Genomic DNA, 20,886 nt, shown 5'->3' on the forward strand with positions numbered 1-20,886 from the left:
TTCTACTCCTGATGCATCCGTTGACCATCGTGTCACTGACAGGTATCTCTCCAGTCTGTCTGCCCCTCCGCTGTGCCCACTGCACTTACTCGACTCTGCCGTTTCAACCCTGAGTGGGTCGCCCCATTGCTACTCGCATTTCGATAGGTTATGAGCCCCGCCATTATCAGCTGAGGAGTCTCCCTTACATCACGCACACACCCCAAATTTTATGGTGAAGCACTGCTTCCGTTATCAGCAAACTGTTACCGTTGAACACAGTTCTTACTCGTTCACCTCTCGTCGTCTTCTACAGCAACAGGGTTGTGAAGTTTCTGACCTACATGATCTTGTTCCATATCCTGCTCCATTACCCTTTGCACACCTCTCACGTATTGACAGCTCACTCTTCTCCCCTGACTCCATCAATATTTCATTGCCACTATCACCCTCTTCATCACCATCAAGCTCCCGTGCACCATCTCTGCAGCCTATCATGCCTATCCCTCACCGTCTACCCCGTGTCATGACCACCACCATCGCCAAGGAATTTTCTGACATCCTGAAGCTGGCCGCTGACAGATCCAATTATCGGATTTGGTTGGGCCACATCAAGTGTGCCACTGGTGGTTGCGACACCGATGAGCTTCTTGATCGTGCTGCTGACCCGACATCTGATGTGGAGCGGAAGCTTAATAAGCAGATGCTTAATGCGATAACTGGAAAGTTCCATGACTCACTGTTCAAGAAGTACCTGAATGTCAAGAAGGTACATGAAGTTATGACTGGCTTGAAGGTTGAATTCGGAACTTCGACTGCTGCATCCGAGGCCTGGATGAAGGCAAAACTTTTCTCACTTAGGTGCTCCGATGACCATAAGGTCCATCAGCACTTAGACCAGCTTGCCGAGCTCAAGGAGAAGCTGTCAGAGATGAATGTCAAGATCGAGGACTGTACTTACATCAATGCGATTACCACATTTATCCCTTGTTCATTCGCATCCACCGTCACTGCAATCACTACTGCTGTCGACATTTTCAATTCGACACTTGCACCTGGTGCTGCTTGCAAGGTCGTCACATCAACAGAAATAGTTACCACTCTTCGTGCGGAGGCTGATTTCCGCTCGGTGTTGAAGTCTGGCGATAAGACCACAACAGCCAGTGCCGCCATCACTGGCGGTTGTGGAGGAGGCCGAGGGCGTGGCCGTCATGGTTATAGAGGTCGTGGCAATGGCTCGAGCAAAGGGAATGTGCCAAAATCAGATGATGATCTTACCTGCTACAAGTGTGGTGGAAAGGGGCATCGTGCACCCAACTGCCCATTGAAGAAGCAGTATTATCAGCGCTCAAAGGGGAAATCGGAGGCTGCTGCGAGCAGCTCTGGTTCCACTGATACAAAGCCCAAGGCAGATGGGAAGCTGAAGGACAATGTGAAGGATACTTCTGCATCGACTGTCGCTGTACAGTCCGTCTCGTCCGTGCATATTGAGGAAGCCTGGAGTGCTTCCATGGTGTTCTCTGCTCCTCTCGAGGAGATTGTGATTGACTGCGCTGACCTTGCAGCCCAAGACGAAGTCCAGATCTCGGAGACTTACCATGCCTTCGCCAGAGTGGCCGAATCCGATCATCGAGTCGACATTTTTGACACTGGTGCATCGCACCACATGACGCCGCATCTTGATCGGCTGTCGAACTTCTGCACCACTGCGCCACATCAGATTCGTGCCACAAACTCAGAGATCTTCTACTCGCATGGTGTGGGTGACCTGCTAATGCGTCTTCCTGCCATAAATGGTGGCAGGCATATTCGGCTGAAAGGGGTTCTGCATGCACCTGCTATGCACGCCACACTTATCTCGTTAGGCCTTCTCGATGAGGCCGGGTTTGCCTGGCTAGGCCATGAAGGCACATTGACAATTTCGAACAGGGAAAATGATGTCATTGCGAGCATTCCACATGAGGACAATCTTTATAGCATTTTTTATGACTCTACATCCCTGGCGTCAGCTGTCGAGTTATCGCTTTTCAAAATTCATAAGTGGCTCGGCCATGTCAACTATGCATACCTCAAAGCCATGCTTCGTCATGATCGCATCGCTGGCATCACTCTTGATCCTCAACGTGCTGATAAGACTGAATGTAGGACATGCCTTGTTGCAAAGGCATGCCACGCCCTCATTGCCACGGTACATCAATCACCGTTGGCAGAGAAGTTTGGCGAACATCTTCATATGGACGTGTGGGGGTCTGCGTCAGTGTTTACCATTGATTGCTGCAAGTATTGTCTTACCCTCATAGACGATGTGACTTGCTGGCTCAAAATGCCGCTTATGCGTGTGAAATCTGAAGCATTTAGAAAATATGTCAGTTTCGAAGTGCACCTGCAAACACAGCACGGCGTGCGCACCAAGATCCTGCAATCTGATCGTGGCGGCGAGTTCCTGTCTGCCAATATGGATGCGCATCTTGAGTATGCCGGTACTGTTCAAAAGTTGACTGTTCATGATACACCAGAACATAACGGTGTAGCGGAACGCACACACCTAACCATTTTTGATGGCATGCGCACCGCGCTCGCTGGGTCCGGTCTTCCGAAGTGGCTATGGGGTGAAGCTCTTGCTTACATTGTTTATGTCCATAACCGCACGGCTTGCCACGCACTGCAGGGAAAATCCCCTTTTGAAGTCCATTTTGGCCACACTCTGGATGTCTCAAATCTGCATGAATGGGGGTCAGTTGTGTTTGTCAAGGTAGATACAAACTCGAAGCTCAATGTGTGCAGCTGCGAAGCACGCTGGATCGGTCCCGATCCTACCTCGAATGGATGCCACATTTATTGGCCCAAGGAGAAAAAGATTTCTGTTGAGAGAAATGTCATTTTCAGCACAGACTCTCCACGTGTTGAGGAGGAGCACGATATCGATATAGGACCTACCATTCAAGTTTCCGACACTGTTCCGCATTCTTCTAAATGACCTCGGCCTGATTCTGAACCTGGAAAATCCCCGTCACTCGAACCCAGTGAAATTCGTGAGCCTGTTGATCCTGATATTGTCACGGGCAAGTGTGAGTGAAAGCCGAGCACGAAATTGCGTGAAATTGCTTCTGGCCGAGCTGAAGGTTCCCTCATGGACATTAGCATTGACAACGACGAAGAATGCGAGGTGGTCGCATACTCCGTAGGCACCGCTGCATCGGATTTCCTAGAGTTTGATCCTCACTCTGTTGCTGAGGCAAAGCATCGTCCAGACTGGCTGAAATGGCAAGAGGTGATGCATGATGAGATTCGTCGCCTAGAGTCGAGAAAGAGCTAGGTATACGTGGATGCACTGCCGCGTTCATCAGGTCACAACATCATTGGGTCGAAATAGGTTTTTCGCACCAAGCGTGATGCATGCGGAGAGGTCACAGGTTATTGCGTGCACTTAGTCACCCAAGGATTCACGCAAGTCGAAGGCATCAATTATTTCTCTGATGACACCTTCGCCGCAGTATGCAAACTCGCGTCCGTGTGCATTATTCTCTCTGTCACCGCGCGCAATGGCTGGTACACCCACCAAGTCGATGTCAAGAGTGCTTACCTCTATGGCAAGTTGTGCGACGATGAGAAAATCTATATGCGGCCACCGCCAGATATCGAACTCGACAGGATATCCCCTGGACAACTACTACTATTGCTCATTGCTATCTACAGACTGAAGCAGTTGGGCCGACACTGGTACATTCGACTCCGCGAAATTCTTGAAAGCTTCAAACTCATTTGCCTCGAGCACGATCATGCCGTTTTCTACCGTCGCCACCCAGATGGCGAAATCTCCATCATATTCCTTCATGTCGATGACATGACTCTTGTTTGCTCTCTCCTAGCCAACCTACTTCACCTCAAGGATATGATCTGATCGAAACTGGAAATTACCGACAACGGCGAGCTGCACTGGCTGCTCAGAATTGAGATCCGGCATAATCTCGAGAAGCACACCATCGCACTGTCGCAGTGCGCGTATATCGAGTCCATAATTGCTCGCTACAGTTTTGCTGATGCAAAGCCACTCTCCCAGCCTATGGATACCCATGCCCACCTATCTGTCAACCAGTGCCCTGTGACCACTGCGGAGTATGCCATCATGCACGACAAGCCATACCTCGAGGCACTCGGAGCACTACAGTATGTCTCTGTCACTACCCATCCTGACATTACTTTCGCCGTCGGACAGCTCACCCAATTTGGTCGGAACCCGGACATCGTGCACTGGAATGCTCTCAAGTGTGTTTACCAGTACCTCAAAGGTACTGCGGACCTATGGCTTGTTCTCGGTGACTCGGAAGACAACAACATCATTGGCTACTCTGACGCTGATGGTATGAGCACGGAGGGACGCCGCGCTGTTTCCGGCTACATTTTTATGCTGAACGGTGGCACTGTCTCATGGTCTTCAAAGTGTCAAGATCTCGTCACCTTGTCGACAACCAAAGCTGAGTACATCGCACTCACATATGTCAGCAAAGAAGCACTGTGGTTACGCTCATTTGTTATTGAATTATTCGGCAATCCTGAACACCCCATTCCTCTTCACTCCGACAATCAGTCCGCCATCACACTTTCGAAAGACAATCGTTTTCATGCATGAACAAAACATATCGACATCCGTTTTCATTTCATTCGCTACGCCATTGCAGATAACAAGATCAACCTCTCGTACTGTCCTACCGAGGACATGATCGCGGACATTCTGACGAAGGCCTTGCCTTCGATGAAGAGCAAACACTTCACTTTGTCAATAGGACTCTCGAAAGTTTGAGGGGGAGTGTTGAAATCTGGAGTCCGAGGAGTTGCTGAAGCATGTTCGCTGAACGTGCGTTATACCTTTGGTTTGGCTTTTCTGTTTTCTCTTGTAACTACTCAACGCCTCGGCTCTACCACTAGCTATATTAGGTAGTGTCGAGTGGCTTATATACCATATGTTTGCTCGCCAGATGCCCCAGAGAATTCTACTCCTGGTGCATCCGTGTACGTACCCCCTTCCTATTGTATTCACTCGTACTTACAGCACCTGCAGTGACCGTTGCATCACTGACAGGTATGAATAGAGAATTCTACTCCTGGTGCATCCGTTGACCATCGCGTCACTGACAGGTATCTCTCCAGTCTGTCTGCCCCTCCGCCGTGCCCACTGCGCTTACCCGGCTCTGCCGTTTCGACCCTGAGTGGGTCGCCCCGTTGCTACTCGCATTTCGATATGTAGAAATCAGATGAATGAAGTGAGGTAAATGACAGGACAAACAAATACTATGGCCCACATGCCAGTGTTCTAGAAGCATCTGCACGAGGTCACACCTGAAGTGAGAAGAAGGACAAGCTGTATTCAGTGACAGTGTTTCATGCATAAAGTCAAGCCTCCACACACCAAATGTAAGCAGCCTAGATTCTTACACTCACCAGAGCTGCAGTAGACTCAATGTATAGCCAAAACTAAGCTAAGACTGAGTGTGTACAGCTAAATGGTAAGTGTAAATGATTAAAAGCAACTTGCTTAGGTAATCAGTAAGCAGTCCATAATGAGTAACAGTCGTCAGAATTGACCCGTTACACCCTCCCCCACCAGAAACAATTCAGGGAGAAAGAAAGGAAGAGGAGGGGAATAAATGGGGATATCATAAGGTAAAGTGTACCATGTGTAGAGAAATAAAGAAAAGTGTATACCATAAATAATTGTGCGATGCGTGCACTCCCTCCCACTCCAGAAAACCCGTCAGCTCCACCTCAGGTTACAGTTCCATAGTGTTGCAGGGTCCAGTCCTGGGACTGGTCCAGGACTGCCTCAGGATCAGGACTGGACCATATAGAACTGCTATCTGGTCCAGTCCTGTACTGGTCCAGTCCTGATCCTGGTCCTGGTCCTGAAGATTTTCAGAATTCTCAGGACTGTCAGGACTGGCCCAGGACCAGTTTAGGACCAGTCCTGGATTGATACTGTTTAGGTGCTATTAAAGCCTGTTTTTCATCAAAATTTAGGTCAAAGCTGAGAAGTTGGCATGATAGAAAACTAGAATTCAAGTAAGGCTTAGATATAATGCAAAAACACTAGTAATAATGAAGTATAACCCCCTCACAAGTTGTGTATACTATGTCTTAATCTCTCAACATGAGTCAAAGTAAATAAAGACCAGTCCAGGACCAGTTAAGACCAGTTAAGACTGGCCCAAGACTGAGTCTGGTCCTGGACCAGTCCAAACTGATCCAGGACTATAGTCCTTACTGGTCTCAACAGGACTGGTCCGAGTCCTGGTCCTGGTCCTGAAGAATTTGACTGGTTCAGTCCTGGTCCTGGTCCTGGTCCTGGTCAAAAAAGGCAAAAGACTGGACCAGACTGGACCCTGCAACACTACAGTTCCATAGACAATAACTGGGGGTGTCTGAGGAGACTGCATGCAGTGGTTTGGGTGACATGGGTCCTGTGAGTGAGCCCACTAACAGTGCTGGTCAATATGGTAAAGTCGAGAGTTGGGTCATTGAGATTGCAGAGGCAGGATGGATAGTAGGGGAGTCGACATGAAGATGGCAGGACTGAACATGAGCAGTCTGTGCAATGTCAATAAGGATGGGTGGGGCAGCAACTGTGCACCATCGTACACAGATGCTGCTGTCAGTGCCTCGGGGGTGTCCTGGGCATGATGCAGTGGCACTGCATTGTGGTCCATTAGCACCATCGAGATTAGCTGCTCGATGATGCAGGGGGGTGGTGTCAGTCCATTATAGGTGTTGGACGTGGGGCACATGGTTGACGGGAAAGGGGGTCATGTGGTTAATGCAGTAGTGGGGTGCACTGATATGCTCCCAGACCTCCTGGCCTCTGAAAACATGTTTTCCAGTGACCTCTCAGACCTCATCACTCTATACATTAGCTTCTGAGATGCATCTGACTTTTTTGCGACATTCTGCAAACTTTTGCGACTTTATGCGACTTCATTCAACTTTGCTCCTCATGACTTCTCTTTGAGATTTGACATTCTTTTGTCACTCATACACCACTCTTGCATCTCCCCGCTGTCGAGTACCACTTACTTGTTGCCCTTTGGTCTCGTCTGATGCGTCCCGGCCAATTTCCTTTTAAGTCCATACTTCTCCAACATGACGCCACCTCTCTGAATGTTGCACCAACTTGCTGGTTTGTCACACCGACTTATCGGTATCGCTCGATGGTTGCACCCTCTTGTTTTGCAAATTCCATGCCCTTTATCATTTGACCTTCCCCTTCAAAACTCCTACCTTCGTGCTGGACCGGAGATGTCGTTCGAATGTTTATGTAATTCAGGACAAGTAATATATGTTTTCCTTTACTTTTTCTCTACTTCTCCATTATTTTCCATTGCTAACATATGATGTTCATCTTCTCACTCACTTTACCTATTTTTCCATTGCTTCTAGACCATTGTGACTCTTTCCAATGTCAGGATCCATTGTCTGACATTTTGCCACTTTCACATTTTCTCTCCATTTTTCCCTCTCTATAAATACCTGCTGTATCTATGTTGATTATCATCGAAGACCAGTAGGAGAATTCCCCCCTCACTTCAGATCACCGAGAAACTGCATTTACTGCGATAGCGACTTCAAACTGCGATATACCCCACTGTGACATAGCGACATAGTGACACTGCAATATAGCGAGACTGCGTACTGTGTTTAGAGACTGCGACTGTGACTGTGATAGCAAATTGTGACACTGCGATAGCGATATAGTGACATAGTGATATACCACCTGCATTAGTCTTACTCTGACTTTTGCATTAGACTGACTGCGACTTCATTGAGACGGCGAATACTGCATTTCCCCATAGTGTTCTTCCCTCACATATAGTTCCCTTCTCCTTTGCAATTTAGTTTGTCTTTGCCTATGAGTTTGGTGATCACATCGCAACTTTAGCTTTTCACTCTCTGACTTTTGCGACTTCATCATAGATTATTGCTCGACTTCATGTTTACATTGCAAGCACTTGTTCCTTTACAGGTTGCATCCCTCTTAGGCTTTGGTCAAGGTTCTGGGACCCACTTGCATCATTTTACAGTGTTGCATCGCCCTACTCTCTCACACACAGATCCCTTCTTGTTTTAGTTGGGTTTAGGTGTTTGTGTCAGGTGTGCACTCATCAGTGCGGGCAGTGCAGGGTGCGGCCACGTCATAGCACTGTCATGATGTGCCTCCGGTGTCAGCAGCATGGTGGGCAGGTCATCTGCCTGCAGTACCTCAGCTGCTATGAGCTCCGTTATGCAGCCACACTGTGGTGGCATGCTCGAATTTATGGGCACTGTCAGGTGGTTCACAGTGTGGACAGCAGGGTGTGCCCTTGGGCGTGCTGGGGTCGCATTGTCCTGGACATGTGCCCCTGGTGCTGGTAATGTGGCATGGTGTGTCAGCAATGCTAGGCATGCTCATGCATTGGCACCTGCATAGTGCACCCTCAGTGCTGGTGGTGTGTTGGGTGCAATGTCCGCATCCTGCACTGCGTCAGCTGTGGGCTTCATTGTGCAGCTGCGGTGCATCAGTGCACTCGGTGTGCTTGGGTCCATTGGTGCCATCTGTTGGTGACCCAGACAGTGAGGCACATTAGCATCAGGCTGTCGTGGGCTTGTATCCCTTACGCTGGTGATGTGACAGGCACATCATTCACGTCCTGCATCATGGGTGCCACGAGTGTGTGTGCACTGTAATGTGGTGGCATTACATGTGAACACATCAGGGCCGTTGGCATCATTGGGCACTCAGTGAGGTGGGTGCATGGTGGCAGCACTATGAGAGATGGCAGAATGGGCATACCTCACACATCCTGCTTCCACGGCTCCTGCTCCTGCTCCTGGTAGTGCTGCAGCCATTCCCACACCCTCTTCTCCAGCGTCCTCTCCTCCCTTCTCCTCTCCTTGGCCTTCTTTACCCTCACATTCTCTCCTACCAGTTTTTGGGCCAGTTTTTTTGGTCCAGACTCAGTGTATCAGTCTTGAAGTGATGCAAGTGCTTGAACCCATCAAGCTTGTCAGACGTGAGAGAGGGGGAAGCAGGGAGTGTGAGTGTGGTGGTAGGAATGGAGATGTCACATTTGATATGGTCACGTGTCATGTGGTGATGCATTCATGCCACATCGAACATCGCATGAGTGACGTCTGCTCCCTAGTGTTCCGCAAGGACACTAAGGCAGTGATGAGCACACTTGGTGGTGGTGAGACTGTCTTCACAGGCATAGTGCTCATGAAGGGTAGTGAGTGTTACAATGCTCCTTACTTGTGGCGCATCTTTTCTTTTTCTTTTCCTTGTTCCCTTTACGTTACCAGACCACGTGATCCAACACATGACTCATCGGAGCGCAACCTCCGATTCTTTACCCAGATGTCTAGAACCCCTAGTCTGGGGTTACACCGGATCGAACTCCAGACCTTCTTCTTATCGCACATGCAAGATGTGCATATATGCCTCCTCTTTACCTCATTCTGATACACAACTCGTTATCCCCATTAGTACTGATTATCTCTCACGACCTTACTCAGCTTTTTCATACATATTACTTCCTCGCTGTTACCCTGCCCAGATATCGTTTCACCTTATCTAGCTAATGAACGATCCCGCATTACTGCGTAGTACTGCGGATACCTTTTGTATAAATAGATGACCTTGTCGAGCTGGATCCCCATCTCGACCTGGTTACCATTAAACCAGCTTTTCACTTGCCTTTGACTGAAATTGACCGTTAGTAGCAGACAGCTACTATGAGTCATAAGAACAAACTCTGATCGACCTTCAGTGCGAGGACATCGCCAGAAGTGTCACTTGAATGGACTTGTGTCTTAGACTAAGACCTTGTCTCACGACAACTCGACTTGATGCTCGTGTTTCGCTGCCGTGTAACAGTGAGGTGAAGATGTCACTCGACCAGCCAGTCAGCGATTGTGAGCTAATGAGTGAGGTTGTTTACCTCAATCCATCTTTACAGTGTGTTGGCAACACGGCCTATGTCACTGGTGAGAACCTTGACTTTAGAGGTCCTGAGAGGTGTTGCCAGGTAAAAATGATGTGCAGGACACAGTGAGTGCTCCTGCCCATCCAGCCAGTAGTATCCAGTTATAGCAAAACTTCAGCAGTAGTTTTGAGACTGCAAAAAAAGTGTAAGCAGCCTAGATCCTTAGGCTCATCAGAGCTGCAGTGGACTTAATGTATAGCCAAAACTAAGCTAAGACTGAGTATGTACAGCTAGATGGTGAGTGTAAAGGATTAAAAGCAACTTGCTTAAGTAATCAGTAAGCAGTCCATAATAAGTAATGATCATCAGAACTAACCTGTTACACCAAAGGAGTGGGATGTTCCTAAGAGGTAAAGATATGCAAAATCTGAGCAGAGTGTCAGGAGAACTTACCAGTCAATACAAATTTTGACCTTCTCTCATGACATACTATGACTTTGCTAAGTTTGAGGAGAGATCAAGTTTCTGTTCTCGCCCTAAATGAATGAACTGTGTCACAGTTATCACACATTTGTGTGGCTATGACCACTCATGCATGTGACAAGAGGGTGTCTGATTGTCCGATTCCTTCGAGTCTCCTCACACAGCATCAGATTTCATGCACAGTTTCTCTATTCTAGCATCAGGTGTGATTTTACTGGATAATGAAGAGCTGAAGGTATTTATTTTGAAATATCTGAAAGACATCACTGCTAACATTCTCTCAGTAACAGCATTGGGCAGGCTACGTAGTGATAATTTTTTGCAAGATATCTATCTATATATGCTGCAAGCAGACTAACCTTTAGAGTACAAAAAATACTTCTGTAAGTAATCTGGAACTTTCTAGACTGAGCAGGAAAAGAGTAAAAGGCAAAGGACTTAGTCATTGTTACATAGGTGTGACCCTAAAATAAATCATTTATCAGGATTAACTTACTGCAATGCTCACGATTAACTGATTAGTGGTTAGAGATCTCTCATAGAACAGCAGTGACAACCCATTTTTTGGCAGAGTGAATGTATTCTGCTATGGGACTTGAACCTCTGGAAGCATGTTTAACCCATCACAGGTCAGAGACTTCTAGTTCCATATGCTTCAGTTTTGGCTCAGTTGTATATAAACAGAACTTATCGCTATATAATGCACTCTGCATCAAGGATAAGTCCAGCACTACATGTTGCATGCCTGTTGACCCTCATGCAGATTGATCCTTGTAGATATATCACAGAATACTTGTATCCATGATCGATCATAGATCATTGCTTTATCATCAAGCTCATACATTTATTCTCATGCATGGCAGTGAGACTTTCCTGTCTGACTCTGCCAACAGACATTTCTGCATTGTGCTAAATGATGGAGGGCATGCATTTGGCAATGCAAATCTACTTCAGGATCTGCTGAGAATGTGCAATAATGATGGCTGGGCACCCATTAAACTTGCTGCAGAGAGGGTCGGCAGACTGCTCATCATCGAGGTCCTTGTCTCACACACCGAGCTCATATATGCCTGCATACATTGCAGAAAGTAGGAGATGAGGGATGCATCATGTTTCAAGTGCTGCTTTGGCTGCTGTGCTCATCACTACTACTTGCAGAAGATGAGCCCATTCAGAATGCCAGGTGCGTTCTGGATGATCACTTACAGAAAAGATGTGTAGTGCCAGAAGGCAGATTAGATGCCTGCACTCCACAAGGCTGATTGCCATTTACTGAAGATGAGCAGAGCAAGCTGTGGAGCAGCAACACTGTCTGCACGATAATGACTGGTGTTTAAATGATATGCTCAGGAGTGCGTGATTCCAATTATATGCTTTGATATGGATGTCTTACTCACGTTCTCCATCTGACTATAGGAATGCCAGTGGATGGCCCATTAGTGGGCATTTCATACAATAAGGACTGGGACAGCGATGACCTGTATTTTTGAGGGTAGAGGACATGCACTTGAGAACTGCATTATCATTAATTACTGGTGTGAGAGTCAATGGCCGTAAATTTAATAGGGTATGATCACTAGGTGCATAATCTATGCCATTTTGCGAGGAGTGTCTACCTTAAGTCTGACTGGGGATAGAGCTTTTTTCTTATTCTTACCATGTTCTTTTGGTACAAATATCCTCTTGTAATGCATGTCTGGCCTGCAATCCATGTATATGTTCTCATTGCATGAACAAGCACACGTATACTGCAGGACTTTCAAGACAACCAACTCTGGCTTTTCATTCCAAATATCCTACTTGTATAGTGTTACAATAACTGCAAAGATCTCAGCATCTAATACCATAGCCTGCACACCAATGCACATGCATTAAACTCTACTCTATAAATACAGATAGATGATGTGCTAGATCATGAAGAGAGCTCACACTATATTTTGTCTGGTAATATCACTGCATGCCTGTGAAAACAGGACTTTGTTGCCTTTGCCTATGCACCTCCAATACAGCTGCTGTCTGACATGCAGGGGCAGAATCCAAATGAGCGTGGTGCTTGCTCACTCATTCACAGGAAAGGCTGAGTGCGTTTCTATATGGTCAGACTAATGTGGTGGCAGAGATCATTTTGTGAGACACCACACAACCTGACCGAGCCTGGCATGTGAGTGAATGTGCACTATTGACTCATCTGATGCTAGTTAGCTCATGGGTGTATTCACTCCCACTGCTTCAGACACAAGTATCCTTGATAGTTTACTCTCAAGCTGATGGATGGCACTGATAGTTATTCAGGACAACATATGACTCAGAATGAGACTATTCACTATCCACTTATACTTTTGTGTGTTGGGTATGAAATTTGATGCACTCATCATAGTAATCTACATACAGATCAATCTATCTCATAATTTCAGTACAAATCAAAGCAGATACAGTGTGGCAATCACACCAGAGAAGAAAGAGCATGTGTTGACAATTACAAGCAGCTGGAACATCTACCTTCAATGACAACGGTAACTTGAGTGACAGAAACTACAATCAGGATCAAGAAAGGATTACTTACTTATCCGTAGATAGCTTCCTCATCCATTCCTCAAGCAACAGTGGTTATTTCCATCCTAAGTGGCCCCGAAGACATTCCCTGAACCTCAATGAGCTCTATTTCCCCTGTCACTCCCTCCCCACCAGCACCCTCTCCACCATCTGAGACATGAAGGCCATTTTCCAGAAGGTCCAACCCATACAGATTATCAACTTCTGAGGGAGGTCCAAGATGAAGCGATGCATCCATATTTCCGATGATCCTCGAAGCAAATTGCAAGCTTTGCACAGGCATGTGCATAAAGGAGAGGTTAGAAGTAACATGATTTTGGATGTTATTGACCTGACGCAGGTTCAAGAGGAAACGAGAGATGATGATACATGTGAATCTGCAATGTTGTGTGAGCATGGGTGAGTCCTGGCATGTGTGAAGAGATGTGCGAATACATCAATAACAAAGGACACATATGCAAAGGCCTGATGAGAATGCACATTAGGTTAAGTAGGTGGAAAGTGACAGTAAGAGAACATACCTCATAGTAGTTTAACAGCAGTTGTGTAAGGTACAGCAGGAGAAGTAACCTGTAATGCATTGTTAGCTTGAATTATTATTACACTCCATACTCACATAAAGTGCAGAGTGCCTGACAAATTAACATAAAGATGAGCTTAAACTCAAGGAATGGTTCATTGAACAGTATATGCACTAACCATCTCGTAGTAAGAGAGTTGCCAAGGGAGCTTCTATGTGAGCTGAGTTTGCATATCTCTTGATACTGTATGTCTTTGTCCAGGTTACCACGAGGACAATGATGTCTGCCACAATGACACTGATTCGTGTTGCAAGGTAAACTGTTAAGAGACACAGTAAGCTATGAAGGTGAGAAATTCATCCTACAAGAGGGGTAAGACTCGTACATCTGCCTGCCTGTTAGCAGAAAACTTAGCAGGAGAAGAGAATACTTACATCTTAGGTTGCACTATATTTGAACTTTGCACACAGATGGGCCCAAAGCCAGGAACAACTGCTATATAGTATGAGGCTGTGGCATCATCATACTTAAGTGTCACAAGTTAGTGCACACTACCTCTGCTCCAGTAAGATTGACCATACCAGATTAGTTGCAAAAGGCACAAAGTTCAATATGAATACTACTGCAGCAGAGCACCATGCCTGACCCCCTACTGCATACACCCGAAGAGCAGAGAACACTGAAGAATGATGATGACTATGAATATCAAATTACCAATGAGACACACAGTGACTTACTGGCCCATTTGATGAAAAGCAATTCTTCACAAGCTTCTGATAACATCATTATGCCATCACAACTGAAACACAATGAGCTGGTCTCTATTTTCTACTGAAGATTAACCAGACCTCTGAATGGGCAGAAATTGAACAAGCATCAGTTACAACATAAAAAGCATCAGTTACAATTGTAGCAACTTACTGGATTTGTACTCCACAGAGGTATCTGCATCACCAGGCTGAAGACCAATACCAATCCAAGAAAACGGTTGGAGATAAACAATACTGCAACTCCAGTTTTCTTACGTCTCCATATGTAGTCAATTTCATCAGTAAGGGTTATTGCATGCTCAAAAATGAGCCAAGCTAGTGAGGATTCCCATCAGCTTTAGGTCAAGATTTGAAAAAAAAACTCACTTGCAGCTGCTATACAGCAGTAGTTGCCTGTTACACTAAGGGAAGATCCATCAGCCCCAACAAAATAATAATGGTGAGACACGAACTCATCATAAGCCAGTTGGACCAGCTCTGCTTCACTGTTATCTCCCGAAGACATTGGGGAAACTGCAGGATTGTTTTGTGGGGCGTGAGCGGACTGCGGCATTCGGACGAGGAGATTGTGGTGCTACTTATATCCCTGTGTTGACAGGAACTGTCTGCTGCATTATCTCCTGCAGGCCCATCACCACGACAACAGAGATAAAGTTGCGAAGATCGGACAGGCTCCAGTCGGTGTGCTCTGATCTCTGTTTGAACTCAAGAAGCTCACTCGAGCAATTTCAAACCAAACATGATCAATGAGCCTTTAGGCACCTGTGATTGCTTGGCAAGCCGCCCGCCCCTCACACCCCCTAGTAGAGCCTCAACGAATTCAGCGTCCAACATCTACAACTGCTCGTAAAGGTATGCCAGAGCCAGAAGCACAAGAAAAATTTCGCACCGCACCGCTGCTACGTGATGAGCGAGGATATGAGAATCGAGGAAATGAGGGTTTCAAGCCATCAGCATGGAGTCTACAGAGGATGGTGGAAGACATACTCGAAAAGCCAAAGCAAGGGTTTAGCAAGTCCCGGGATGTCTGCGGAACGGAAGCACGGCGAACGCGGAGACGACCAGTTCGCCGAGAGGAATCATATCGAAGTTCTTCAACATCGCACTGTAACTGTTTGATTTCACGTCAGCAAACTCAACAGAAGACTCTAAGATAGCCTGTTCTCACGGGTACTGGCTGTCCCGGAACGACGGGCGACCCAGCTAACGGGCCCGAGGACTGTAGAGGATGATGAGATTTTGTCTCTTCTTCTATCTCCGCAGATCGGACCAGCTCACTCACCTGTGTGAGTGATTGCAATGCATCGCGAGATGCTCTTCGACGAGATGGAAGTGGTGAATGCCGCTCGAAGCTCAGGAGAAGCTGTGTCTCTCAGGCACGCAGTGGGTCCCCTTTGGTCGGATCACCGAATATTCTTGTCTCCATCCGATAACTATCACGAACTGATATCTTGATGCGGTGGAGCGTGTATATTTGAAGTACTTGCATGGTAGCCGCGATGTCAGCGCGACTCACCAGATCTATACGGCGAGATAGTCGAGATCCGAGCTACATTCTCAGAAGGCAAGATCCGGTCGATGGATTTGGAGACGCTGCAAAAATGAAGTCAGAGTGTTAATGAGATTGTCGACTTAGACAACTATGGCGTCTATTACATGGGCGAAGTCACAATAGGACATCTGCAGTGTCTGGCGCAACGAGTCCAGCTCTGCGGCGCAGGAACCCTCGACACTCCACTGCATCTCTCGCCCCTCGTTCGCAGGCCTGAAGGACAGGGGATAAGAAAGGAACTGACGGGGACTCACGCAGGCGTGGTGCCGCTAAGCAGAGCGCTAGTAGCACGGTGAATATTAGCACTGCAGCGCCACGTACCGTACCATCCCCGGGGAAATGACATCGGGTGCGGCACCGTCCGAGATCTAAACGTTGCATCTCGTTTGCAGGACCGAATGCAGCGCCGCCGTATTCACACCGGAAGGCTGTGAGGATGAGACAGATGGGCAAGGGCCACGCCGAGATGCTGAAGTTCAATGGAGCGCGTATCATGCACGCACACTGCAAAAGAACACACAGAGATATATTCCGATGGTGCGGAGCCTACCTCCACAACAGTATCATCGTCTTTCGTATCTCCCGTGCGCGATTGGAATCATCGAGGTTAAACATACGAGGGGGAGATAGGCGCCAGGGAAATAGACGAGAAGCACCTCGGGTTTGGCCTGTAGAATTGCGCTCATGATGCATCGCGAGGACGGCCCAGCGTAACACCACCCCCAGAAAACCGGAAAGCTGGATGGAAAGGGGAGAGCGGATGGAAGGCGCGAAGACCCGACGGAGCGAGAGACGATTATACCGGACAATCAATATATACGGGGAGTCGTAGAGGTAGTAGTGTAGACTGAAGGGGTATGACGTACCAGGCAGAATAGGAACCTGGCGTAAGCTTGAAGGAAACAGTACAGTACACGATGACAAGCCCTAACCCTATGTCACTACACCCGCTCCTTGACCCCATGATCCTCAATCCCATCGCACCTCTTCCCCTCAGCATCCGGCCAAGTGAGGAGCGAGCGCATCGTCCTCGTTTCAAGTCGACTGCGTCTCGTGCGTTTTCGAAACGCCCATCTCAACGCAACAGCAATCCTGGGCCACCTGGGACAGGGCGGCTCCATTATCGTGGAGGGGCCTCTCTGTGCATCTCTCTGTGCAAAGCACTATCTTATGCTCGGAGTCGTGAATAGGCTCGTATTCACCAAGGAGATACAGGCCAGGCGAGAGAAGCGTAGAGGTAACGGCGGTTTGCGGTGCGATACATGTCATTTGCATAGAGGAGTATCTCTTCACGACGTTCTCCATCTCCCCAGGCACACCTTTTCAAGATGATTCAGGGTGAAACGGGCAAGAAGAGCTAGCCGTGCGCTGACATATACTTCGTATGTGTTAGGAAACTCTCTGCCATCTCCGTGCCACGCTGACTGCGTTTGATGTACCTCTTCTCGTCGGGCGACTCCTTTTTCGATATCTTTCGTTTCCAGAAGCACTCTATGTCGGCCCTTCCTTCGTATCTTAAGATCGAGAATTCAAGCGTGAGACGCGGTGAAATGATTCCTGGTCAACGTGAAAAAAATGCATGGGCCAGGAGAACGCACTTCATCGTGCTCAACGCACACTCGTCGACGATCGTAGTAACGCCCCCAGTACTCGCTAAAAGAAGCCATCGCGGGACGTCAGCACCTCGACGCGCTGGAGGAGATTATCATGGTAAATCTCTTTTCTCTTGTTAAATGTCAATTTAACATTATCATGCACGCGGCGGTGAGCTCATGAAGTCATGTCTCCAGATTCCGTTGGCTTCGCGGAGATTCACAGTGGCGGCTCCTTTCTCGGTGAGTCCACCCTTCTTTCCTGCTCTCGTATCCTATTGACCCACGGGGTTTGCGTATTGTGAGAGCACGGGGGATGTCCCTTCCTTTAGAGCGCGCTCAAGATGCACGCCGCAAACAAAAAATATCCGCTACTCATGTCCCTCTCATCTCGCGCCTCCGCCGACATTGCTGCACAAGCGGTAGTTCTCCTTAGACTGAACTAAGTTGGTGCGTGAGTGCCGTAGTCCGTCGTAACGCTGTAGTAGGAACTTCCACTGGGGGCAGGACTACGTCACCCATAAGCCTGGTTCCGGCTTGGCCGCCGATTCGTCTCGGGCCTAGACGTAGACAAGGAGATGCGTTCCTCTGTGGCTCTATCTCGCGTTAATCATCAATTTTGACCTCATACTCATCCGCCAGACGCCACGCGCCGCTCGAGAGCTACACAGTAACCAGGTAGTACTTGAAGAAATCCCCCGATGGCCGAACTCACTTCCCCCCTGGGTGTTTAGCTTGTGATCTCACAATCTCTGGGCATCATGCTACGGTCTTCGTTACACGCTCGACGTCCGGTGCGTCCAATGCTATTAATTTCTCTCGCGATGTTCTCTTCCACCTTCCCGCGACTGTGAACAGCTATCTCGGATACTTGCAGCGTCCTCTAGCTAAAGCAGCAACCACGGAGGAAACTAGACGACGTGGTTGCTTTCCTCTCACTCGTTAGAGAAGAGCATTGCTCACTCTCGCCGACATTGGTTCGAGCTCGGGTCTCTCGGGATGCGGCCAGCACGCAGAAAGTACAGAGATATCCTACAGTGTGTCGACTAATCTCTCGCACCCCTGTCGTCGTCGTCGTCGTCGTCTGACCCGTCCCGCCGAATCCGCGTTGTGTCGTCGGCGATCGAGGCTCCAGTTTGAGATCGAGATCAAGGATCGAGATGTCTTGTTGAGGTCCAAGTTGCGTAGATATTCGCCGGTGTGGAGACGTCATCGGTTCGGAGGTAGATCAAAGTTTCGTCACTGCGCGGAAGTAGGCCGGGGGGAAACACGTGAAAGGACCAGAGGTTGTGGTCGTCGAAGAATCGGATTTATATTTATCTGCATACGACGGAGACAACTCACTTGTCAACCCTCCCGCAAGAATTCTGTGACACCAGATTTGTGACGAGCTGAGTACTGCTGGGCAATCGATTACAGATATCTGCGCAAGAGGTATACATATATGTACATGAGAGCAAGCTCACGCATCAGCGCTGGATCCAATCTCTCTTCGCGAGTGCTCGTGAATACTTGCAGTGAAATAGTTGGGATCCAAACACGATGTTCCTAGATGCGGATGACGGACTTCCATAGACCACCAAAGCTCAGCTCAAGCGCGTCATCGAGAATTTCGATTTACGATGCTATGACCTTAACTGCGCAGGAGAAGTGAATAGGCGAGGCGATACGATGTCTGCGACGTCTCGTGCAGTAAGTGCAGACTCGCCAGAGGGAGACACATACCTTACGCGAGTATCGCTCATCCGCAAAGTGAAACGGTAGCCATCTTTCATCCGCTCCCCCTTCAGGACCGTCACTGACTTAAGGGAGAGGTCGGGGAGGGGAGGACCGGTGCGACGATGAGCGGGCGTCGAGTAGGAACTGTGCGCTAGCGTTGTGGTAGTCTCGGAACCAGCCGTTCTGTCAGTGCGGGCCCCCAATCGGAGAGCGAAACACCTGCACAGCCCGCAGACAGAACGTCTGGTGAAATTCGTATAGGCGGGGGGGGGGGGGGGGGGGGGGGGGGGATTGTCACATTCACGTGACCTTGACGCGTCTTTCTGCACGTCAGGCGTGTCGCGCGTCGCGTCTAGAGATGTAGGTAGCAGGTACAATGTCGTAGTACACAATATACCCGGACCTTCTACATGAAACCCGGACTTGCTACACCAGAGTACTATGATTTCTGAAAACCTCTATACCCTATTATCGGAGCTTAATGCTGGAGATCCCGTACAGGATGATGAAGAACTTGACGACTCGGACTGGGACGAGCATAGTGCGGACTCATCTGACGACGAAGACGAAGACACTGACGATACACCTGGGCGCCAACGAGAGCCGAGTGATCCACCGCACAAGATTCGCACACGCAACTTCAGAAACTATCTAGCACAACAAGGTGACATTGCTTCTCGGGTCAAAGAAGTACTTGGCTATATGCTAGAGAAAAAGCTGTACCTGCCTCTGCTTCTCTGGGCCTTGAGCTGGAATGTACCTGAACTGATTGCGGATCCTCTGGCGAAATTCGAATGCACTGCACTCATGATCAGCGATGAACTGGGAGACTTGCTCGGAAAATGGTTCAAGCCTCCTCGTGGACACGGACGCGGCATCAAGACGAAAGGCGCGGCAAGCGCGATCAATACATTCGCAGTCAGTTGCATCAAAAATACAATACACCGGGAAATGGCGCGCGTCGGAAAAGTCATGAGAACGAACGAAAAGTCGAGGTAGAACTCTCAGGGCAGGACATAGACAGAATATGTATGAGGGGAAGGTGTATCGTGATTGCTACACACTACACAGAAGACGCGTACTATATACTACACATCGCCCGTAGGACGCGTCGCCCTGACGCGCTGGTCACGAAGTGTGACAATCCCCCCCCCCCCGCCTATACGAATTTCACCAGACGTTCTAGGTGGTAGCTGTGCATCTCTTTTTCGCTCTCCGCTGTCAGTTTCACGTGATGCCCTGCTACCACCGAACGTCTGGTTCCGAGACTAGCGTTGTGGGCGGCTGGGACGAGGCAGGCGGAACGGAGGATGTACCCAGATGCGGAACTTGGTGTAGGATATCTCGCATGCGCGAGTACTGCTAAAAATAGAATCAGACAATTTCTGATAGTGCAGATCCAGCGAGAACGACGGCGTACTCATCTCTTGCATCTTGTCCACAAAACTGGGCCGAAAGGGGGCAAGAACACATAGAGCTTCCCGAGGTATGGATATCACGCACGCGCAACGTGGAAGAATATATTTGGATATGTTCGGATATATGGAACTGCGAGAACGATAACTTTAGCATCTTCAATACACAATTAGAATCATCAGGGCTTGACAGACCGAGAAATACACAAGGGAACTCGCAGACGGAGTCAGGGGAAGAATTGGGTCCAACGACGAGACCGGCTGCTCATTCGCAGAGCCGAACGGGACGGCCTATCGATGGGAGAGCACTGTAAGAGGGCGAGGAGCGACAAGGATGGATTACACAGAGACC

The 20,886-nt window shown here is 48.3% G+C and overlaps 3 protein-coding genes across 3 annotated transcripts; 2 read left to right on the forward strand and 1 right to left on the reverse strand.

The window, feature by feature from the left end:
* Positions 1-211: 211 nt before the first annotated feature.
* SCP_0806280 (hypothetical protein) lies at positions 212-4,780 on the forward strand (the record flags this gene model as incomplete). The annotated part of the gene is made up of 6 exons (XM_027761216.1): positions 212-2,712; positions 3,004-3,047; positions 3,102-3,250; positions 3,353-3,699; positions 4,012-4,595; positions 4,659-4,780. The coding sequence occupies 6 exons, from the start codon at positions 212-214 to the stop codon at positions 4,778-4,780; spliced, it is 3,747 nt and encodes a 1,248-aa protein (XP_027617017.1).
* An 8,527-nt stretch (positions 4,781-13,307) lies between these two features.
* SCP_0806290 (hypothetical protein) lies at positions 13,308-14,809 on the reverse strand (the record flags this gene model as incomplete). Its single annotated transcript, XM_027761217.1, has 12 exons — positions 13,308-13,430; positions 13,487-13,535; positions 13,582-13,597; positions 13,665-13,805; positions 13,852-13,877; positions 13,921-14,012; positions 14,068-14,165; positions 14,224-14,259; positions 14,330-14,336; positions 14,408-14,571; positions 14,623-14,657; positions 14,709-14,809. 12 exons carry the CDS (start codon positions 14,807-14,809, stop codon positions 13,308-13,310), a joined length of 888 nt encoding a protein of 295 aa, XP_027617018.1.
* Positions 14,810-19,560: 4,751 nt separating this feature from the next.
* SCP_0806300 (hypothetical protein) lies at positions 19,561-20,118 on the forward strand (the record flags this gene model as incomplete). Its single annotated transcript, XM_027761218.1, has 1 exon — positions 19,561-20,118. One exon carries the CDS (start codon positions 19,561-19,563, stop codon positions 20,116-20,118), a length of 558 nt encoding a protein of 185 aa, XP_027617019.1.
* Positions 20,119-20,886: the final 768 nt, after the last annotated feature.

Source organism: Sparassis crispa, assembly GCF_003851025.1.
Source record: "Sparassis crispa DNA, contig_000007F, whole genome shotgun sequence".
Classification (NCBI taxonomy): domain Eukaryota; kingdom Fungi; phylum Basidiomycota; class Agaricomycetes; order Polyporales; family Sparassidaceae; genus Sparassis; species Sparassis crispa.